The sequence below is a fragment of the Arvicola amphibius genome, chromosome 10 (genome assembly GCF_903992535.2).
Source record: "Arvicola amphibius chromosome 10, mArvAmp1.2, whole genome shotgun sequence".
Taxonomy (NCBI): domain Eukaryota; kingdom Metazoa; phylum Chordata; class Mammalia; order Rodentia; family Cricetidae; genus Arvicola; species Arvicola amphibius.
In genome coordinates this window covers 87196992-87213716 of record NC_052056.1, presented here as the reverse complement: position 1 = coordinate 87213716, position 16725 = coordinate 87196992, and the positions used below count along the sequence as shown (strand labels likewise).

The following is a 16725-nucleotide window of genomic DNA, read 5'->3' as shown; positions in this document are numbered from 1 at the left end:
ACAGAAAAGTGACTGTGCTTAATAATCTGAAGTGGAAAACAACCCAAGCACACCCCAGGAGAAAAGGGGTAGAACGCCCACACCATGGAATATTATATAGCAACAGCAGTAATCTAACTGCTTCTACTGCAATGACATACGGGATTCTCAACTGGGAATCTCCCAGGGCATTCCTGGCAACGTCTGGAGATGTATTTGGTTGTCACGGCCGGAGATTCTGCTCCAGGCATTGAGTAAATAGAGGCTACAGATGTTGCGGAATGCCCTACAGTTTATCAACGGTGCCCACAAATCCCCACATCCCGGCGGCATCTTGCAGAGTCAAGAGGCCACAGCTGTTCCAGCGGAGAGGTCAGTTGCTACTGAAAGAGCATCTGGATCCCATGCCTGAATGTGCCATGCTGGCAAAACTTCCAGCTCTATGGGGGCATTAAACTGAAGGACTGTCACATGATCCACAAGCCTTTGGCATCTACTTCCCACACACTATCAATCCCAGTGACAAGGAAGGCTGGGTAGATATGTACTTCTCTGCATGGAGAAGGGCTCCCGGGACTCAAAATAACACTTCAAGAGAAGGCCTGGCTGCTGGTACGCTTAGAGGGGACCATGGGATAAAACAGTCTCAGGGATGGAGTCAAGAAAGGTGGTGCAGTGCCCTAAAATATAGCATAGCAGATATCCCTGCAGTCTGGCCAATCCATAGTATGGACTGGGCAGGCCGTCTGTCTGCAGAGGGACAGCGCCCAACACTGGCCTGTTCAGAACCTTCTCAGCTCATTTGTCCTCTGCAACCTGGGCATCCAGGGTGGTGAACAGGCCCTAGCCCGTTCAGAGCAACAAAACCTTGGGTCCCAGAGCTTTTCAGCAGGTTTGAAATGAGATGGACTGGGGGGGGGGGGTTGTGCTGTACCCACCCCTCACCCCTAGAACTCACCAGGCACCTGCTCAGGAGCCTCCAGGACATGTCTGGTAGTGTGCTATGATGGTGAGGATTTTTTGGTTTAGTTTGGGTTTGGTGGATGCTGTTGTTGTTGTTGTTAACTTTAGACAACCAGGGTCATCTGGAAAGAGGGAACCTCAGCTGAGAAAATGCCTTCGTCAGATTGACCTACAGGCAAGTCTGTAGGACGTTTCCTCAATTAATGATTGACGTGAGAGGGCTAAGGCACTGTGGGTGCTGCCACCCCTGGGCAGGCAGTTCAGGAAGACAGAAGAAAATTAGCTGTCCATGAGCCTCAGCAACAAGCTGGGGAGCAATGTCCCTGCACGGCCTCTGCTTCCATCCCTGCCCCGACTTCCCTTCACGATCAACAGCGATCAGGAAACATACACCAAATAAACCCTTTCCACCCCAAGTTGCTTGTGGGCATGGTGTTTATCACAGCAATAGAAAGCAAGCTTGGACAGGTACCTACCCCCTCGAGATCCTGGGGAGCCCATGTCAACCATAGTTTAGGACAAGAAGAGAGGACCCCTCAGCCTGGAACCCCAGTCGTGCCCTGTATGTACTTTAAAGAGTTGGAAGATGGGAGACAGTGCTGTGACCGCTGCTCCATGCTTCAAGGATACAGTTGGGGAAGACGAGGCTGAAGCCATGCCACAAAGAAAAGGAAAGAAAGGAAAAGAAAAGAAAAGAAAAGAAAAGAAAAGAAAAGAAAAGAAAAGAAAAGAAAAGAAAAGAGAAAAAAGAAAAAAGAAAGGAAAAAACCTCCCTCTCTGTTCATTCCCATCAGCTCCAGAGAGGGCACCACAGGAATTGTCTCACACAGCAGCAGCTCTCCTAAGCATCCTCAGAAGGACAACAGGAAACTTCAACTAAAAAAAAAACCCCACACAAACAACAACAAAACCCCCAAACTCTTGAGGACACTCAGTTAAGACGTCTTTAATTACTGTTCTCTTCTGGTAGGATAAAAATTCCCCTCCGTCTCTCTTTAAGGCACAATCCCTCTTTCAAGCTCTTTGTTAAAAATAACTCCAGCAACCGGCCATTAAACCGGGAATGTGTCTTAGCCTACCCTTCCTTTTTTTTTTTCCCTCTGGTTTGCAAATTGGCACCTTCCCAGAATTTCACAGAAGACAAAAAAAAAAAAAAAAAAAAAAAAAAAAAGGAGTGTCTTCCACAAGGCCACCACCAAAAGCATTGGGAGAGCAGGCAGGACCTGTATTCCCAGGGCAATGGAAGGCCATCCTCTCATCTCTGGCTGGCTGATCCTCCCTGGTTGTGGTCCTGGTGTGTGTGTGTGTGTGTGTGTGTGTGTGTGTGTGTGTGTGTATGTGTGTGTGTGTGTCTAGGTGAAAGGATAATTTGCAGGAGTCAGTTCTGTCCTTCTACAATATGAGTCCCAGAATGAGGTGTCCTGTGTGTGTGTGTGTGTGTGTGTGTGTGCATGTGTGTGCATGTGTGTGTGCATGTGCGTGTGCGTGTGTCTAGGTGAGGGGATAATTTGCAGGAGTCAGCTCTGTCCTTCTACAATATGAGTCCCAGAATGAGGTGTCGTGTGTGTGTGTATGTGTGTGTGTGTGTGTGTGTATTCAGGTTAGCAGATAACTTGCGGAAGTTGGTTCCATCCCAGGCTTTGAGTTCAGGTTGTGTGTTGGCAGGGCCCCTATGGGCTGAGCAGTCTCACTGACCCCACCACTACCTTCTTAAGTAGAGTCGGCACTTGAAACAGAAGCACACACGTCCTGAGAACAGCCAGCCCCACTCAGGTAGGTCTATAGCTCTTCACCAGCTCCTTGGACGTCTTGGTCTTCTGGGTCCCCGCATAAGCCATTATCTCTTTTCCAACAGGACCAGTTGTGCAAGCATGTAGGCAGGCATCCACCCCTCCTGCTGCCTCTCCCTGAACATCCAGGGAGTGGGTCAGCAGCCAGTATCTGCTTCCCAAACCCACACTCCAGTCAGCTCTGCTGCGCAGGGTGCACATTTGGGTGGTGAACTTTAGTTTTTACTGCTGTTGCAAAGCTCCATAAGACCTCAGTGAGATAATCCGTTTTCAGGACTCACCGTTAGTCTGTCCTTGGCTGCTCGTAAATCTACATCTTCAGAAGCGAGTCTCACACACAGATACATGACCCCAAACAAGATGGGTGGAGGCTGCAATCTGCCATTGTCACCCTACCAGGATGATAACCTCAGAGCCTTCTCCTGTATCCCCCTCTCCCCGTGTGTGTGTTTCTGTTTCTGTCTCTATTTCTCTCTCTCTTTCTCTCCCCCTCCCTCCCTCTACCCCCTTCCATGGCATGGTGAAGAGGGAGGTACCAGAAGGAGAAAGCCGGATGGAGGGGCCTATTAGCAAAGAGGAAGTCTCTTTGCAGGTAGATAAAAACTTTCCAGAGAACTGGGCAGACCCTGCTACTGTGCTATTCGTGGCAAACCCAGAATTCTCAGAGAGGCTGTTGAATACCGGGAGCCGTGTAAATCGGGTTAGGGAACAGGGCCACCAGCAGCACCATGCAGCTGACAAAACTGGGGTTTCTGGGACCAGCCTGTAGACACTTCGAACACAAAGAAGGGAGAGAAGAGCAGGAGTGTCTCCCTTGGCGAGGGAGAGAGGAAATGACACCAGGACACAAGGATGGAAACTAACACACATTTTATGTCTAGATGTCTTAGCTCCAGCCAACCTAAGTGCATGCGGGCCCATGTGCACACGTAAACACATGCACACAAGCATGTGAGCTCTCCTGGGCATATGGATAACATAAAGCCCTGGTTCTGAGCTGCCTTCTGCCCTCAGAGCTTCTTGTACCACCCTCCTGCCTCCAGAGAGCATCCCTGACTGTGTTTTCCAACCTGCCTCCAGTTGGCCTTGTGATAGCAGTTGTCACTCATGAGTTCCCTCTCCAGGACCCTCATGCAAAGCCTCACCAAGATCTCAGTAACCCCCAACCGTTTGTGCCCAGGACCATCCTCAAGATCGAGGTGCCAGCTACAAGCCTTTGAGAGATGCTCAAGAAGACAAAGGCTGTCCATGTGTGCACAACTCAGTCACACGAGCATCTTAGGAACCATGGCACATCAGCCTCCATCTCTGCCGTTCTCTCTTACAGGCAGAGCTACATAAAGATGAGAGAGCCTCAGCGCAGATGAGCGCATCAGGACCAACAGCTCATCCCTCCATACCCAAAGCACAGAGCTGTCTCTCTCAACCTCTGAAGCAGCGCGCGACCAGGCTCAGCTCTGCACCTTGCTAACAGCGTGCCTGCTAAGTGACACTGGGACAACTATACCTCTGCTCCAAGCAAAACAATGCCACAAGCTAGGGGCATACACCCATAAAGGCTGTACTCGCCTTGGAGAGCCACGGCAGGCCCCAGAGTCCTCTTCACTCAGTGTCAGCCCATGTGTCATTGGCAAGGCTCAGTCACGTGGTTCAAGAATAAAATTGCAAGGAGATGAACTCTGGGAAGCAGAAAGTGCTCCTTGTCCAGCACCAGGCCCAAGAAAGGTTCTTCACACAATGCCACAGGCAACAAAACGCATCCAGGGCCCGCGAAGGCGAGTGCCTCCCACTCACCAGTTTGTGCCTGAGGTGGACAGTAATCAGAGGAGAGCCCGATAGGTTCTGGGACAGAGTGGGTGGTGGGGACACCTCCAGGGAGATCAGGCGGCTGGCGACAGACAGCAAGCAGTCTCTGCAGTTCACAGCCTCGGGAATCCTTGGAAATGAAGGGAAACGGTTACAAAGGCTAGACTGTGACCTCAAGGTCAAGAGTTCTGAGACCAATATTTGATAATGCATCTGGATCAAATCCTTACCACTAAACATCTCTTTTCTGTCCCTCAGTTCTACCCTCTTGGAATTGTAACAACATAATTGGGAGGTGAGATAGGGCAGGACCTCAAAATACACCAGGGAATTCGGGAAGAACAGGTCTTTGACCTCAGGCTTGGAATCTCAGCGCATTTGCCTACCTGACCAGGCTCTCACTTGCCGGGGTCTGAACCCCACTTTCCCTGATTACACACACATGAGGCCAGTGCTTATGTGGTGAGGTCTACTGTCTCATTGCCTCCTGTCCATCCCTTTCCTCATGAAGGTGCCTGTTTCCCCTGTTCATGCAGTCGGCCACTCTTCCTCCACTCAGCCACGCACGCAGAACTGAGCCCATGGCTCAGGAGCAAAGCTTGCCATCTACAGCTGAGCTGGGCAGCAGAGCACATTGCTCAAGCCCATGGCAACCCGGAGATGAGGTCACACCCGAGGAACCTTCCAGAAGAGAGAGTCTCACTTCTCTCTGCTGGATGTCGGTTCTGAAGGACAAGGCTTAAAACTGTAAGGGGACTGCGTGACAGAGAAGGGAGCCCAGCCTGGGATGAGCCCACAAATGAGATCTGGTAGCAACATCTGGACAGCTGGGCCACGCTGCCCCTGAAGCCAGTTGCTTGTGGGACTTTTGACTTATATTATTCAACAAGTCCCCATGTGCTTAGAACCATTCATACTAGAATTCCCTGCCTCACTTCAATCTACAGCAACCCCCTGACATCTCTTAACCCCGTCTTGGAGTTCAGAGGTTGAAATACTATTCATGGAAAAGTCAGGGACAGGTCAGCGAGACACCTGGTGTACAGAAGTTTGGCTTGGGGTCTGCTGAGCTTGGCTTGTGAACGATCCTGGGGTGAGTTTAATTATGTGCCTGCGCTTCCTGCTCCCCTCATAGCAACTGTGGAGGAGGGAACAAAGAGAGAGAGAGAACTAGGGAGAAGGAGGGAAGAAATCTTCCCAAGGGAGACAATCATAAAGGCAGGTCTGCCATTTTCCCATTCTATAGAGGTGGAAACTGAGCCTCAGGGAGCTCCATTCGCGGGTCCCAGAGTATTGTCAGCCTAGGGGACACTGAGGTCTCTAACCTGAGCCTCTGAGCATAGCTGGCCAGTCTGCCCCCAGAGCCTGCTGGATTCCACAGAAGGAATTCTTGAGTCTTTTCCAAAGGGCTAAAAACCCAACCTGGCTTGAACAGCAAGGCAGCAGGCTCCGGCAGCAAGAGTTTTCTAACAATAAGTAAACCACGCATATGTGTGGCAGTGTAGCGTGTCACTGTGGTTGGTCATCCAAAACCACACACACACACACATACACACCCCACACGCCACTGTACAACACTCACTTTGTGCTGGCCGGGGGGATGTTGTTCAGGTAATGGTGCAGGGAGTGGTAGAGAAGGCCGACAATGGTGGTCCAGGCTGAGGACAAAGCAGAAGTCAGACACTCGTCAACACTCCTGTTACAAGCAGAGAGCGTGCAGATTCACGCACACGGGGGCTGAAGGCCGTGACTCAGTGACTCGGTTAGGGTTGGGGGTGGGGAGGAGGAAGAGCCACGGAACAATAACATTTATATCGGCACGGAAGCTGTGGCTAGTCCCATGCTCGGCTGGGACAATGACCTCCTGCTCTGTCCCCTGTGTCCACTCCAGGCGCCATAGAGCCGCGGGGCCTGGGGACTCTCCATGGGCTGCCAGTTACCTGGCAATAATTGCATCTCCGTCAGTCTGTAGGAGGAGTATGCTAATCCTCAGATGCAGGTCCACAGACTAGCAGACACCCAGATGGCTGCAATGGCTCCCCTGCCCTTTATTACAGTGAGAACCACATACTCAGCTCTTTTCTCCAGGAGTGAGAGACCACTCAGCCAGCCATGATTGGCTGATTCTCTGAGCTACCCCTGAAGTCAACTCAGGACTCACTACATGCCAGGCACAGTGATTTATACACATTTTGCCTTGTAAGGTCTGAAACAGTATCATGAAACAGATACTATTATTGTCCTGGTACAGCATTTGCCCAAGGCCACACAGCCAGTAGTGGCTAAGCTGGGGCTCTAACCACAGAATCTGGGTTAGTTGACAATAAGTGTTGAGAACATGGCCTCTGGCCCTTCTGGAAACCTGGGTTGTTTCTAATGTGTCCTACAGTGGAACATGGGAGGAGAAGACACTACGCAAGGCTGCTAGGTGGTGCCTCTCTCCTGAGAGCAGGATATGCCGAGTCTAAGAAGATGGACATGTGAGCACCTGTCCTCTAGACCAAGGGGTGGATCCTTGCTCGGGGAGGGTCTGTGTGGCAGCCTGGGCCTCTGTCTTGGCCCTCTGGGATGAGGATTCACAGCAGTCCTCAATTGTGAGTAGACACAAGAGGAAAGGACACCATCTAGATGTGGCCAGAATCGCCTGGTTTTATCCATAGGTGCCCTTGGCTGCTTGCTCATCATAATGAGACTTGACTTGTGCCTGTTCTAAGATCCTTTCTGGTTTTCCTATACAAACATACCTATCCATGGCTACCTTGAACAAGGAGACGAGGTGTCCCATCTACTCACATTCAACTAACCAGGAGCTGAGAAGATGTGGAGGGGGGGGGCACACAGTATCCTGTGTTGTGGATCAGACTCACTGGAACATAGATTTGCAGAACCCCACTCCAAGTCCCAGCTCAGTCCACAGTGTGCTGTGGAATGAGGTGGTAATGTGTGCCTTGAATCAGAGCCCCCTCTGGGAGCACCCGAACCCACCCTCCTGTGGGGTAGCACCATCAGGGAAGGACCATCACCCAGACTGTACCACCTGAGAACCCAAGCAACCACATCCACTCACCTTTGCTGTGAAGGGCCTCTCTCGGAATCTCAATGTAACTGTGCCCATGGGCTGGGAATCTGTAGTGGGGGGCACTCAGTGCTGGGGGAAGGACCTTGGCCACGGAGAAATCTGAAGGAGAAGGGGACACAGTAAATGGAGTCAGCAGGCTCACTGGCTGCAAGTCACAGACTGAAGACTGTGTATCACTATCCTTCATTTCTTAAACCAAGCCAACTCCTAGGGGAGAGGAATCGCCTCTAGAAAGGGTGACGCAGAATGTGTGTGTGTGTGTGTGTGTGTGTGTGTGTGTGTCCAGTCATATGAGTTAGGGAGGGGATTTATGTAGAGGCCAAGTCCTCTAGCCATACCTTAAGAGAACTCCTACCTGAAGGGACCCCGCCCCTCTGCAACCCTCTAGCTCATGCAGTCTCATGGTGGTGATGATGCCCGACCCCATGGGAGGGAGGGAAACTATGGCTATCTGGGTTCGGGGGGGCCCTCTCAGAAAAGAGAAAATTAAAGCACACACACACACGTCTCAAGAAAGTCTCAAGGCAAGGAGCCCATGCCTGTCTGTGGGGGATCTGACACATCCTGGAAAGGCCAGGCTGCTTCCTCTGAGATGTCCCATTCTGGCATTCACCCAGACATCTATTCTGGGCTCCTCCTCCTCCATTGGCCTTCTTCACCCATTCCCCATCTCCAAGGCACAGAGTATCCCATCGGATCCTTAAGGACCCAGAGGTTCAAAGGGGTTAGAGGCTGCACTCTGTTTGAGCCCGGACAGCTGTTGAGACACCTGGAGCTCCACATTGCCATGACTGCTTACACAGTCGTGTGTGCACACCACGACCCCTCCCTTCTAGCCTCTTCTAATGCACTTGTTTCCAAAAACGGGATTTTTCCACAAGACACTGGACCTTAGAGAAATGGTAGTTTATCTCAGCTATGTGAGCCTGAGACAATGTGAAGGCCAGTGGCCCACACACCTGACACTCTCTCTTCCACAACCCCCACTTCCCAATCTGATAAGGACTACCTGCCATGGAGGAAGAGCCTGTGAGGGTGACGTGGGGTTCTCTCGACTGCAGGTTGGATGAGATGTGACCCATGACGGTATCGATGGTGTCGAGCAGGCCCAGTGTCACGGTATTGTCCTGCAAGCAGCGCAGACAAGAGACTCTGAGGACCAGTACTCCCAGCATCGTGTGGAATGGGCCCACAACAGACTCAGAGCTGCAGCTCCCCATGACGGCCATAAGAGAGAAAACCACCCAACTGCCCCACTCAGAAGCCTGGGAGATGACAATGCACCTGACTGAGTTCACAGAGCATGGATACAAGTCAAAACCAATGTCATAGCATTAGCTCCTGAGTGACCAGAGGGCTCAGACACATGTTTATAGCTCTGCTACAAATCCTCCAAGGACCTGGGCAAGTCTTAGGTCTACCCATGCCTCTGTTCTACAGCTAATGGTCCTGAGGACACCTGCAGGTCTTTTCCACTCTCAGTGAAGCAGCAGCCTCTTTGGAGATACCAGCCCCTAAATCCCCTCTCCTCCTTGACCCTCCACCCAGCGGCCCTCTTCACCTACTCTAAGGAAGAAAGGACACCACTGGATTCCACCCACATGAACGAGGGTCCCTTCTAGTCGCATAGACCTCTGCTGCCAGCGTCCATGTCAGGGTTCACGTCCACCTTGGCCTGACTGTCTTGGACACCAGACACCATGGCAATAAAGAACGGTTGGCTCTGCCCCCTGCCCCATTCTGCCTGGCTCTCCTCTGCCTACCTTGCACATCCCCTCCAGCCTTCCAAAGACGGCATCTGTCGCTCTCACCCTCTCACGAACACTCCAGGAGGGACTTACTGAGGCGGAACCAGATACATAGGCCAATTTTAGACGCTGTCTCCTAGGCCCGTGGTCTGATTTCAATCAGAACGTCTGTGTCTTTGGCACACACTTCTAGGAGGAGCAGCGATTCATGCGTACCCTTCCCTTCAATGTGCATAAGCTTGCCTAAGCCTGGATTGTTTTGCAATTATTCATATTTTGCAGCAGATTTGCATATTTTACATTCAAAGAAAGTTCATTTAAATCAATGGAGAAAAATCTGCCGATCTGAAGCCTCCACTGGCTGCTGCCCCTCTTCTGGCTGTCCCCACTGGCTAGTCTCCCAGGTTTCAGACTGCAGCTTGTACACAAAGTCCTATCCCTGGAGGTCTATGCTTCGTGAAAAAGAATGTGTTTCTACACAAGACTGTGTCGTTCTTGACCCCCTTCCCTTCCTGCTTGCCAATGTTATGCAATCTCATTTCACGTGAAGCTGTTCAATAAAGGGCTCACAGAACGCAGCTCCTCATGCCATCTTATTAATAAGGTGAGAATTGGCTGCCGTTTCTGCCTCTCAACCTTGCAAAACCTTTAAAGGTTTGAAAGGAGGAGGGCCCAGGAGAGTGAGCACTTCAGCACATTGGTATGATCAGGGCCCTCCTGGGCACCTGGGAGCCTTCATCTCCCTCTCGCTGAACTCCTGGAAGCCATGTGTGGCACGGAAACTGAGCAGAAATAAGATGCCAAGTCACTACAGGGTCTCTGAATACCTGAAAGGTGAATGCCCACTATACCAAGTCACTGTGAGGTAGGGTCTGTTGTTACTGCAGGGCGCCTTATACTGACCTGACTAATGTGGTACTCAGAGGACCTTAGGAAATGTTCTTTCTGCCTCTTTTATCCATTTTGTGTTTGTGTGTGTGTGTGCGGTATGTATGTGTGTGCATGTTTTTGCATGTGTGGGTATATATATGTATATATGTATGTATGCACACTGATATGATTAGCCATCTAACTCTGGGGATCCCCGTCTCTGCCTTCCCAGGCAGGAATTAAAGGGGAGCTGCCATGCCCGGGCAGCGTTTGTGTGGGTGCTTGGGATCTGAACTCCAGTCTGTAAGCTTGTGAGCCATCTCCCAACCCCACACAAACATTCTTGGTAGAAGCAAGGAAAAGTAGGTTCCGTCAGATGTCCATAAAACGAATGTGCGTGAGTGGGCTCTGGACCAAACTGTGGGGTTATACTAGGTTGCTCACCGCCACGCTCTTCCTGAAGGCCCTGGATGATTCTTATCTTAGGTATTTTTATCATCTGCCATTGCCACAACTATTCATCGACTGTTCTCATGTTTTAAAGAAGTAATATCAATACGGTGGTTTGAAATCAAAGGAAAGCACTCTGTTCCGCGTCCTGAATTCTGAGTGCAGGGGGACAAAAGCCCTTCATTTTCTCACTTTAATCACGAGGCGCTCTCTCGCGCTCTGCCGTCTCACGCCATCCACTGATCTTAAAATGCCAAATATGGCTCTTATGACTATTCAAGAATGCAGAATAAGAAAAATACATTGTGTGAAATGACAAGCAAAAGGTCAGCCTTCTGGAAGAGCTCGTCCCTTTCCCAAAGCCAGAGATGGTGGCGTAGGGCTGAAGGTCCCAGAGTCCCCAGAAGACCAGAAGACACCATACCCAGGTGCATGTCATGCCCAAGAGAAATGACTTCAGTGTCTTAGACATCAGGACCAGGAAAGGCTTCATTTTTCTTAGAGATCGTTAGGGCCCTGGGATGCCACAGCAGGAAGACAGCCATAATCCAGTACACACATGCTGAAGGTCAAAGTATCCTTCCTCTTACCTCTGATGCCTGGGTCCAGCTGGGCAGTAGAAGCACCTCGCCCACAGTTCTTAAGAAGGTCTAGAAAGAAACAGAACAATGCTGCTTAGCATAGATCCTTGAGTCCTATACCTGAGTCCGTCAGTCTCCTTCAGAGTCTTCCCACATCTCCTCAACCGGTAATTGGTTTAGCGCAGTGACGGGCAATAATAGCTTATATTTGTGGTGTGCAAACATCTGTGTATACATGTGCTTACCTGTATGTGGACACACTTCCATGATGGCAAGCCTGGGAGTGTGTGTGTGTGTGTGTGTGTGCATATGAAGCACAAGCCTGGTGTCAGGGTCTGTCCTCCACGGCATGTCCACCTTATTCATTGAGGCAGACTCAACCAATCCCAGAGCTAGTCAACCCAACTAACCCTCACCAGTCAGCTTGCCCTGGGGAACACCTGTCTCTTCTTTCTGAGACTGGAATTATAGGCAGATCACCATGTCCACTCAGCATCCTGTGGATCCTGGGGATCTTAACTCAGGTCCTCAAGGTTGTGGGTCAATGCTTTAACCACTGAACCATCTCTCCAGCCTCAGGTTATATCTTACAGATGCTATCTCTTCTCTTGTTTCTTGTGACAACCTTGTAAAGTCAGTGATCAGAATGTGGATATCACAAGTGTCCAGGGTGTGTGATAAGTCCCAGCATGTCTCATTAATGAATGAATGGATGAGCAGGTGAATGGATAGTTAAGTGGATGGGTGGATGGATATATAATCACAGCTCATGAAGCCTACTTTCCTCAGGGACAACCTAACATTAAGCCACTTATACCAGCTGGAAATCGCCTCTACAAAGCAGAAACCACTTACGCCCCGCCCCCATCAGTCACCTTAAAACCACATTTGGTTTGGCTCATTCTTGTTCCAAAACAATGAAATCAATTTTAGCATTTTCAAATAAGGAGATTTAAGTGAAAACTTGTCTTCTTGTTTCCTTTGGGGCGGTGGGAAAGGCGTTAGCCTGCCAGCATCCCAGGTAACCATGGAGCGAAGCTGAGCAGGGTAGCTGCTTCAGCGATGTTTGCCCCAGGCCCTGCCCCTCCCTAGTCACCTGTCTCTGTCTTTCCATCTCATCTCCTGCTACAGACACCAGACTCAAACTCAGAGGCTAACTCACCGGCCTCCGTTTCCTCTGCCCAGTGGTTCTCAACCTTCCTAATGCTGCTAACTTTTGATACAGTTTCTCATGTTGTGGTTACCCCCAACCATGCAATTATTCTTATTGCTACTCCATAACTGTAATTTTGCTACTGTTATGAATCGCAATGTAAATATTCTTGGAGACAGAGGGTTGCCTGAAGGGTCACAACCCTCAGGTTGAGAACCTGTGGAGTCTTCATGGTCAACAACATCCTGTGCTGCTCACCAGATACACTGTCTATGCATAATGTATCATCAGCACTTCCTTCTCCCATTCATCTTCATTCCACAGCTGTTTATTAATATTCGAAAGTACAGGGGCTTAACTAATGACTGCAAAATGCTCCTGCTTTCTCTCCTTGATCAGAGGAACAGCAGGCATTTTCTTTTATTTCTTATTCCTTCTCCTCCTCCCCCTCCTCTTCTCTCTCCTCCTTCCCCTCTTTTTCTTCCTTGCCCTCCTCCTCCTTCCCTCCCTTCTCCTCCTTCTCTTCCTCCCCATCCTCCTCCCCGCCTTTCTCTCCTCCCCTTCTTCCTCTTGCATAAGGTCTCATATAGTCCAGGCTGGCCTCAAATTCACTATACAAAGAACAACCCGGGCCAAGGACGACCTTGAACATCTGGTCCTCTTCCCTTTGCCTTCCGAGTGCTGGGATTACAGGGGTACACCACCACACTTTGTTTGTGCAGTGCTGGGGACCAAACCCAGGACTTCACGTATGTTGGGGTAAGCACTCTTCCAACTGGGCCATGCCCAAAACCCCCTTGACCTTTCTAAATAGTCACAAAGTAAGGGTTTCAGGTAGCCCGGCTCTACCCTCAGCTCTGCCACAGAGTGCAGAAGCCAAGCTAGACTGTGCATGAGTGGCCATGTGTCCCTAAAATTTTACTACAGAAATAGGCCATGCATGGACTACCTTTGGCCTGAGGGATAGAGAACAGTTCTGAGAACAGAAACGAATGAACCACATCAGCTAACTTGAATATTTTCTTTTCTTTTCTTTTTTTAGGGTGTGTGTACGATCTCATGATATAGACTTAAGATCCCTATGCCTCAGTTTCCCAGGTCCTAGGATTACAGGTGTGTGCCACCACACACATCTTTCTATTTCCAATCAGCTGCTTCTATGTGTGGGGTTAAATCAATTAAATAGTATATTTTATTTACTTAATTCAACACATAAAAATATCTTAACATGGATGTCATATTTCTGTTAATTGTTAAATATTTCACAGTTCTTTTGTTCAGGCTGAGGACTCCAGCAGGCATCGTCTACATGGGTCACTACTTCCTGTACACGAACCACAGACCTCACACTTGAGAGCACACATGACGGCAGCCCAGCCTAAGAAATGGCCTCTGGCCACTGTACTGGGCCATCACCAATGGTTAAGAGCCAGGATGCTATGGAAAGCTATACATTGACTTGCTAAAAATTTTGTTTTTTCTTGAATCGGAGTTGAGACGTTCTGAACAACCTCATTCTGTATGATTTGTCCCCAGGGTTCTGGGGTCCGCACGGGCCATGGAAAGGCCTCAGACTGATGATGGTTGGCCTCAGCTAGTCTTGAGATGGCTCTCATTGGGTCTCTACACACTTCCTTTTAAAATTCCAGCCATGTTTCAAGACTTAGGGCTTCCCCTGCCAAATCAGACAAGATGGATGGGGCTGAAGGTTGAAATCAAGAGGCTTTAAGCAGCTGGCTGCTTGCTCTCCGTGGGTCAGCAGTCTGCCCGGTGGTCCTGCCCATTGCATCCATGACTTGGATTGTTGACCCCCAAAGGCATCTGGATTTGCAATCTCTGACTCTGGGATGTTCAGCAGAGAGGTAAAGCGGAAGTAACAGACAAAGAGCAAAGCCACCAAGCTCAGGAAATATTTCCCACGTGGCCTACATTGAGGTATGTCTTCCAATACACCGCCTTACGAAGAACATAGAACCACCTTGGCCATGTGTCCCTGCCTCGCTTCATCTCTACCAGCCATCACATAGCGCCACACTGGGTTTGGCAGGACAGTCTGTCTTCCCTGACCCAAGTCCCTTTTTGCTCAGCTCCGTGTCCCTTCTGAAAGATGATGGAATCTCTTTCTGTGGTTCTCAGTCACAGTCCCTCTCAGTATGCACACTCAAGGAAGCAATGGCTCATGTCTGCCACAGCCCCTCCCTCATCTCCCAGTACAATCCAACAGGAGACAAAGGATCATGGGGCTGGGCGTGGAGCATACTGAGGGCCTGGGGAATGCAGTCATTTGAAAGATTCCTACACTCTATAGACAGCCTCTGAGACCAACTGTCACAGGAACAAAAGAGAGATTTGATGACACACTTACTGTAGGCCAATCCCTGCTCCAGTGCATCGCATACCATCCCCACTGGGGACCTACAGGACTGCCCAAATTTAGGGATTTTCCACCCAATCCAGCCCCTCTTCCTGTGGAAATGGGAAGTGCGCCACCCAGGCAATCCTGCCCAACCAAGATCTCTTTCATGACTAGCTAGTCTGCCATGCTAAATCTTCTCCTCTAGGCTGGTGATTGTTATAGGTGAGGTCAATGGGCCCAGCTATGATCAGTAAGGTTGGGTGGCTACTTCCAGGGCATCACGGGAAGGCTTCTTTCCTATAAAGATTAGTGACCTATCCACCCCATCCCTGGCACATCCAGATACAAAGGCGAAGGACTAGGTGTAGTTGTATGGACGCAGGGACTGGGTCCATTGGACACAATAGTCCCAGAACACAGTGACCTCAACACTAATAGATCAGTGGCCAGCATGCATAAAGGAGGGTCACACAGCAGATCCACTAGCCACTGTCAGGGCCAAGGACTCAGACACCACAGTCCATGCCTGCTCTAGGCTGAAATCTTATTATTGTCCTGCAGGTACCAGCTAAGCACCCAGGCAGCACGACTCCTCTACACCTCCAGGGAAAGTGAGGCCCTACAGGATTGGACTATGCACCTACCAAACAATGAAGAGGACAGGTCTGGGATCCTCTCCACCTTGTCCCACTCCAGGGCCTGGACCCTAAGCCAAGCTACCCAAGCACATCCTTCCATAGAGCTTTCCGGAACCTGAATCTATCTCAATCCCTCAACCTCTTGAGAGCCATGGTAGTTCTGGGTGATGCAGAATGCTAGAACCTATGTGTTCTGAGAGATAATGAAATCTCAGGCGCCCTACTTGCTTCTCCTACCCTAATCAAGAAAGCTACTGAGTATCTCCAGCCACTCTGGGAAGCCTCTGATCACTATATCTCAGGTCTGACATGTTTTCCTTCAGCACTAGAACCCCCAAGAAGCTAGAACCCTTGGGAAGAAATGACCCTGTGCCAGGAAGTCAGATGTACAGAGATCCATTTGGTTTTCTGAGATATGGTCACAGTGACTATCATTTCCAAGTCTCAGAATAGCGAGGAAGCCAGCATTCATTCCCTAACAAGGATACACAGTTGTAACACCTGCAGGGAAAATGTGGTCCTAGCAGCCAGACTCCACACTCCTTGTTGTCTTGGGGTGTATTCTCAAGAATGGCCCACTTCAACCACCACTTCTTTCTCCATACCAGGCAAGAACCTGGCTCAAGAAGACCATAAAGCCATGAGATACCTCAAGATACCTGATGGGAACAGAGTCTCTACCTGGGAACTGTTAGAGAGAATGAAGGAAAGGAACATCTTAACTTTAATGTCTTAAGTACCACACTCACAGACTGTGACTTTAGGAAGTCACACTGAGCATGATGCTCTGTGGCCTCTAACCACATCTGCTAACATCCCCATCTTCCTCATTGCCATGGAGACTTCAGACGAGACCATGAGCTGCAAGCCCAATTGGCTCTGGAGTCTTGGTAGGTATGTGGATGGACCAGGGAGGTTAGATGCTGGGGAAGCAGAATGAAGGTCCAATTCCCAGCTCGAGGAGGCTTCACTTAGCAGCACAGAGCTGGCCAGAGCAACCTGCCTGTTTATAAGAAAGCTAAACTCTGTCAGGCAAAGGCGCTCTCTCTCTCTCTCTCTCTCTCTCTCTCTCTCTCTCTCTCTCTCTCTCTGTGTGTGTGTGTGTGTGTGTGTGTGTGTGTGTGTGTATGTGCATGTACACACACACATACACACACACACACAAATTATGCCAGATGCATATAAGTGCCAATGGAAGCCTGGAAAGAAAAGTGTGTTAGATTTCCTGGATCTGGAATTATGGATGACCGCGAGTCATGCAACATAGGTGCTAGGAACTGAATTGCAGTCCTCTGTAAGATCAGCAAGTGTT

At 49.9% G+C, this 16725-nt stretch overlaps 1 protein-coding gene across 5 annotated transcripts in view; it reads right to left on the bottom strand.

Annotated features, from left to right (window-relative positions):
- The window catches only part of Adgrd1 (adhesion G protein-coupled receptor D1), a 118747-nt gene that overhangs the window by 65405 nt on the left and 36617 nt on the right, over positions 1-16725 (bottom strand). For all 5 annotated transcript variants that reach the window (XM_038345416.1, XM_038345413.1, XM_038345415.1 and 2 more), the window contains 5 exons: positions 11276-11335; positions 8627-8744; positions 7606-7716; positions 6121-6196; positions 4527-4668 (listed from right to left, as the gene is read on the bottom strand). In XM_038345416.1, coding sequence (XP_038201344.1) covers positions 4527-4668; positions 6121-6196; positions 7606-7716; positions 8627-8744; positions 11276-11335 — 507 coding nt within the window. The remainder of the gene's footprint in view (positions 1-4526; positions 4669-6120; positions 6197-7605; positions 7717-8626; positions 8745-11275; positions 11336-16725) is intronic.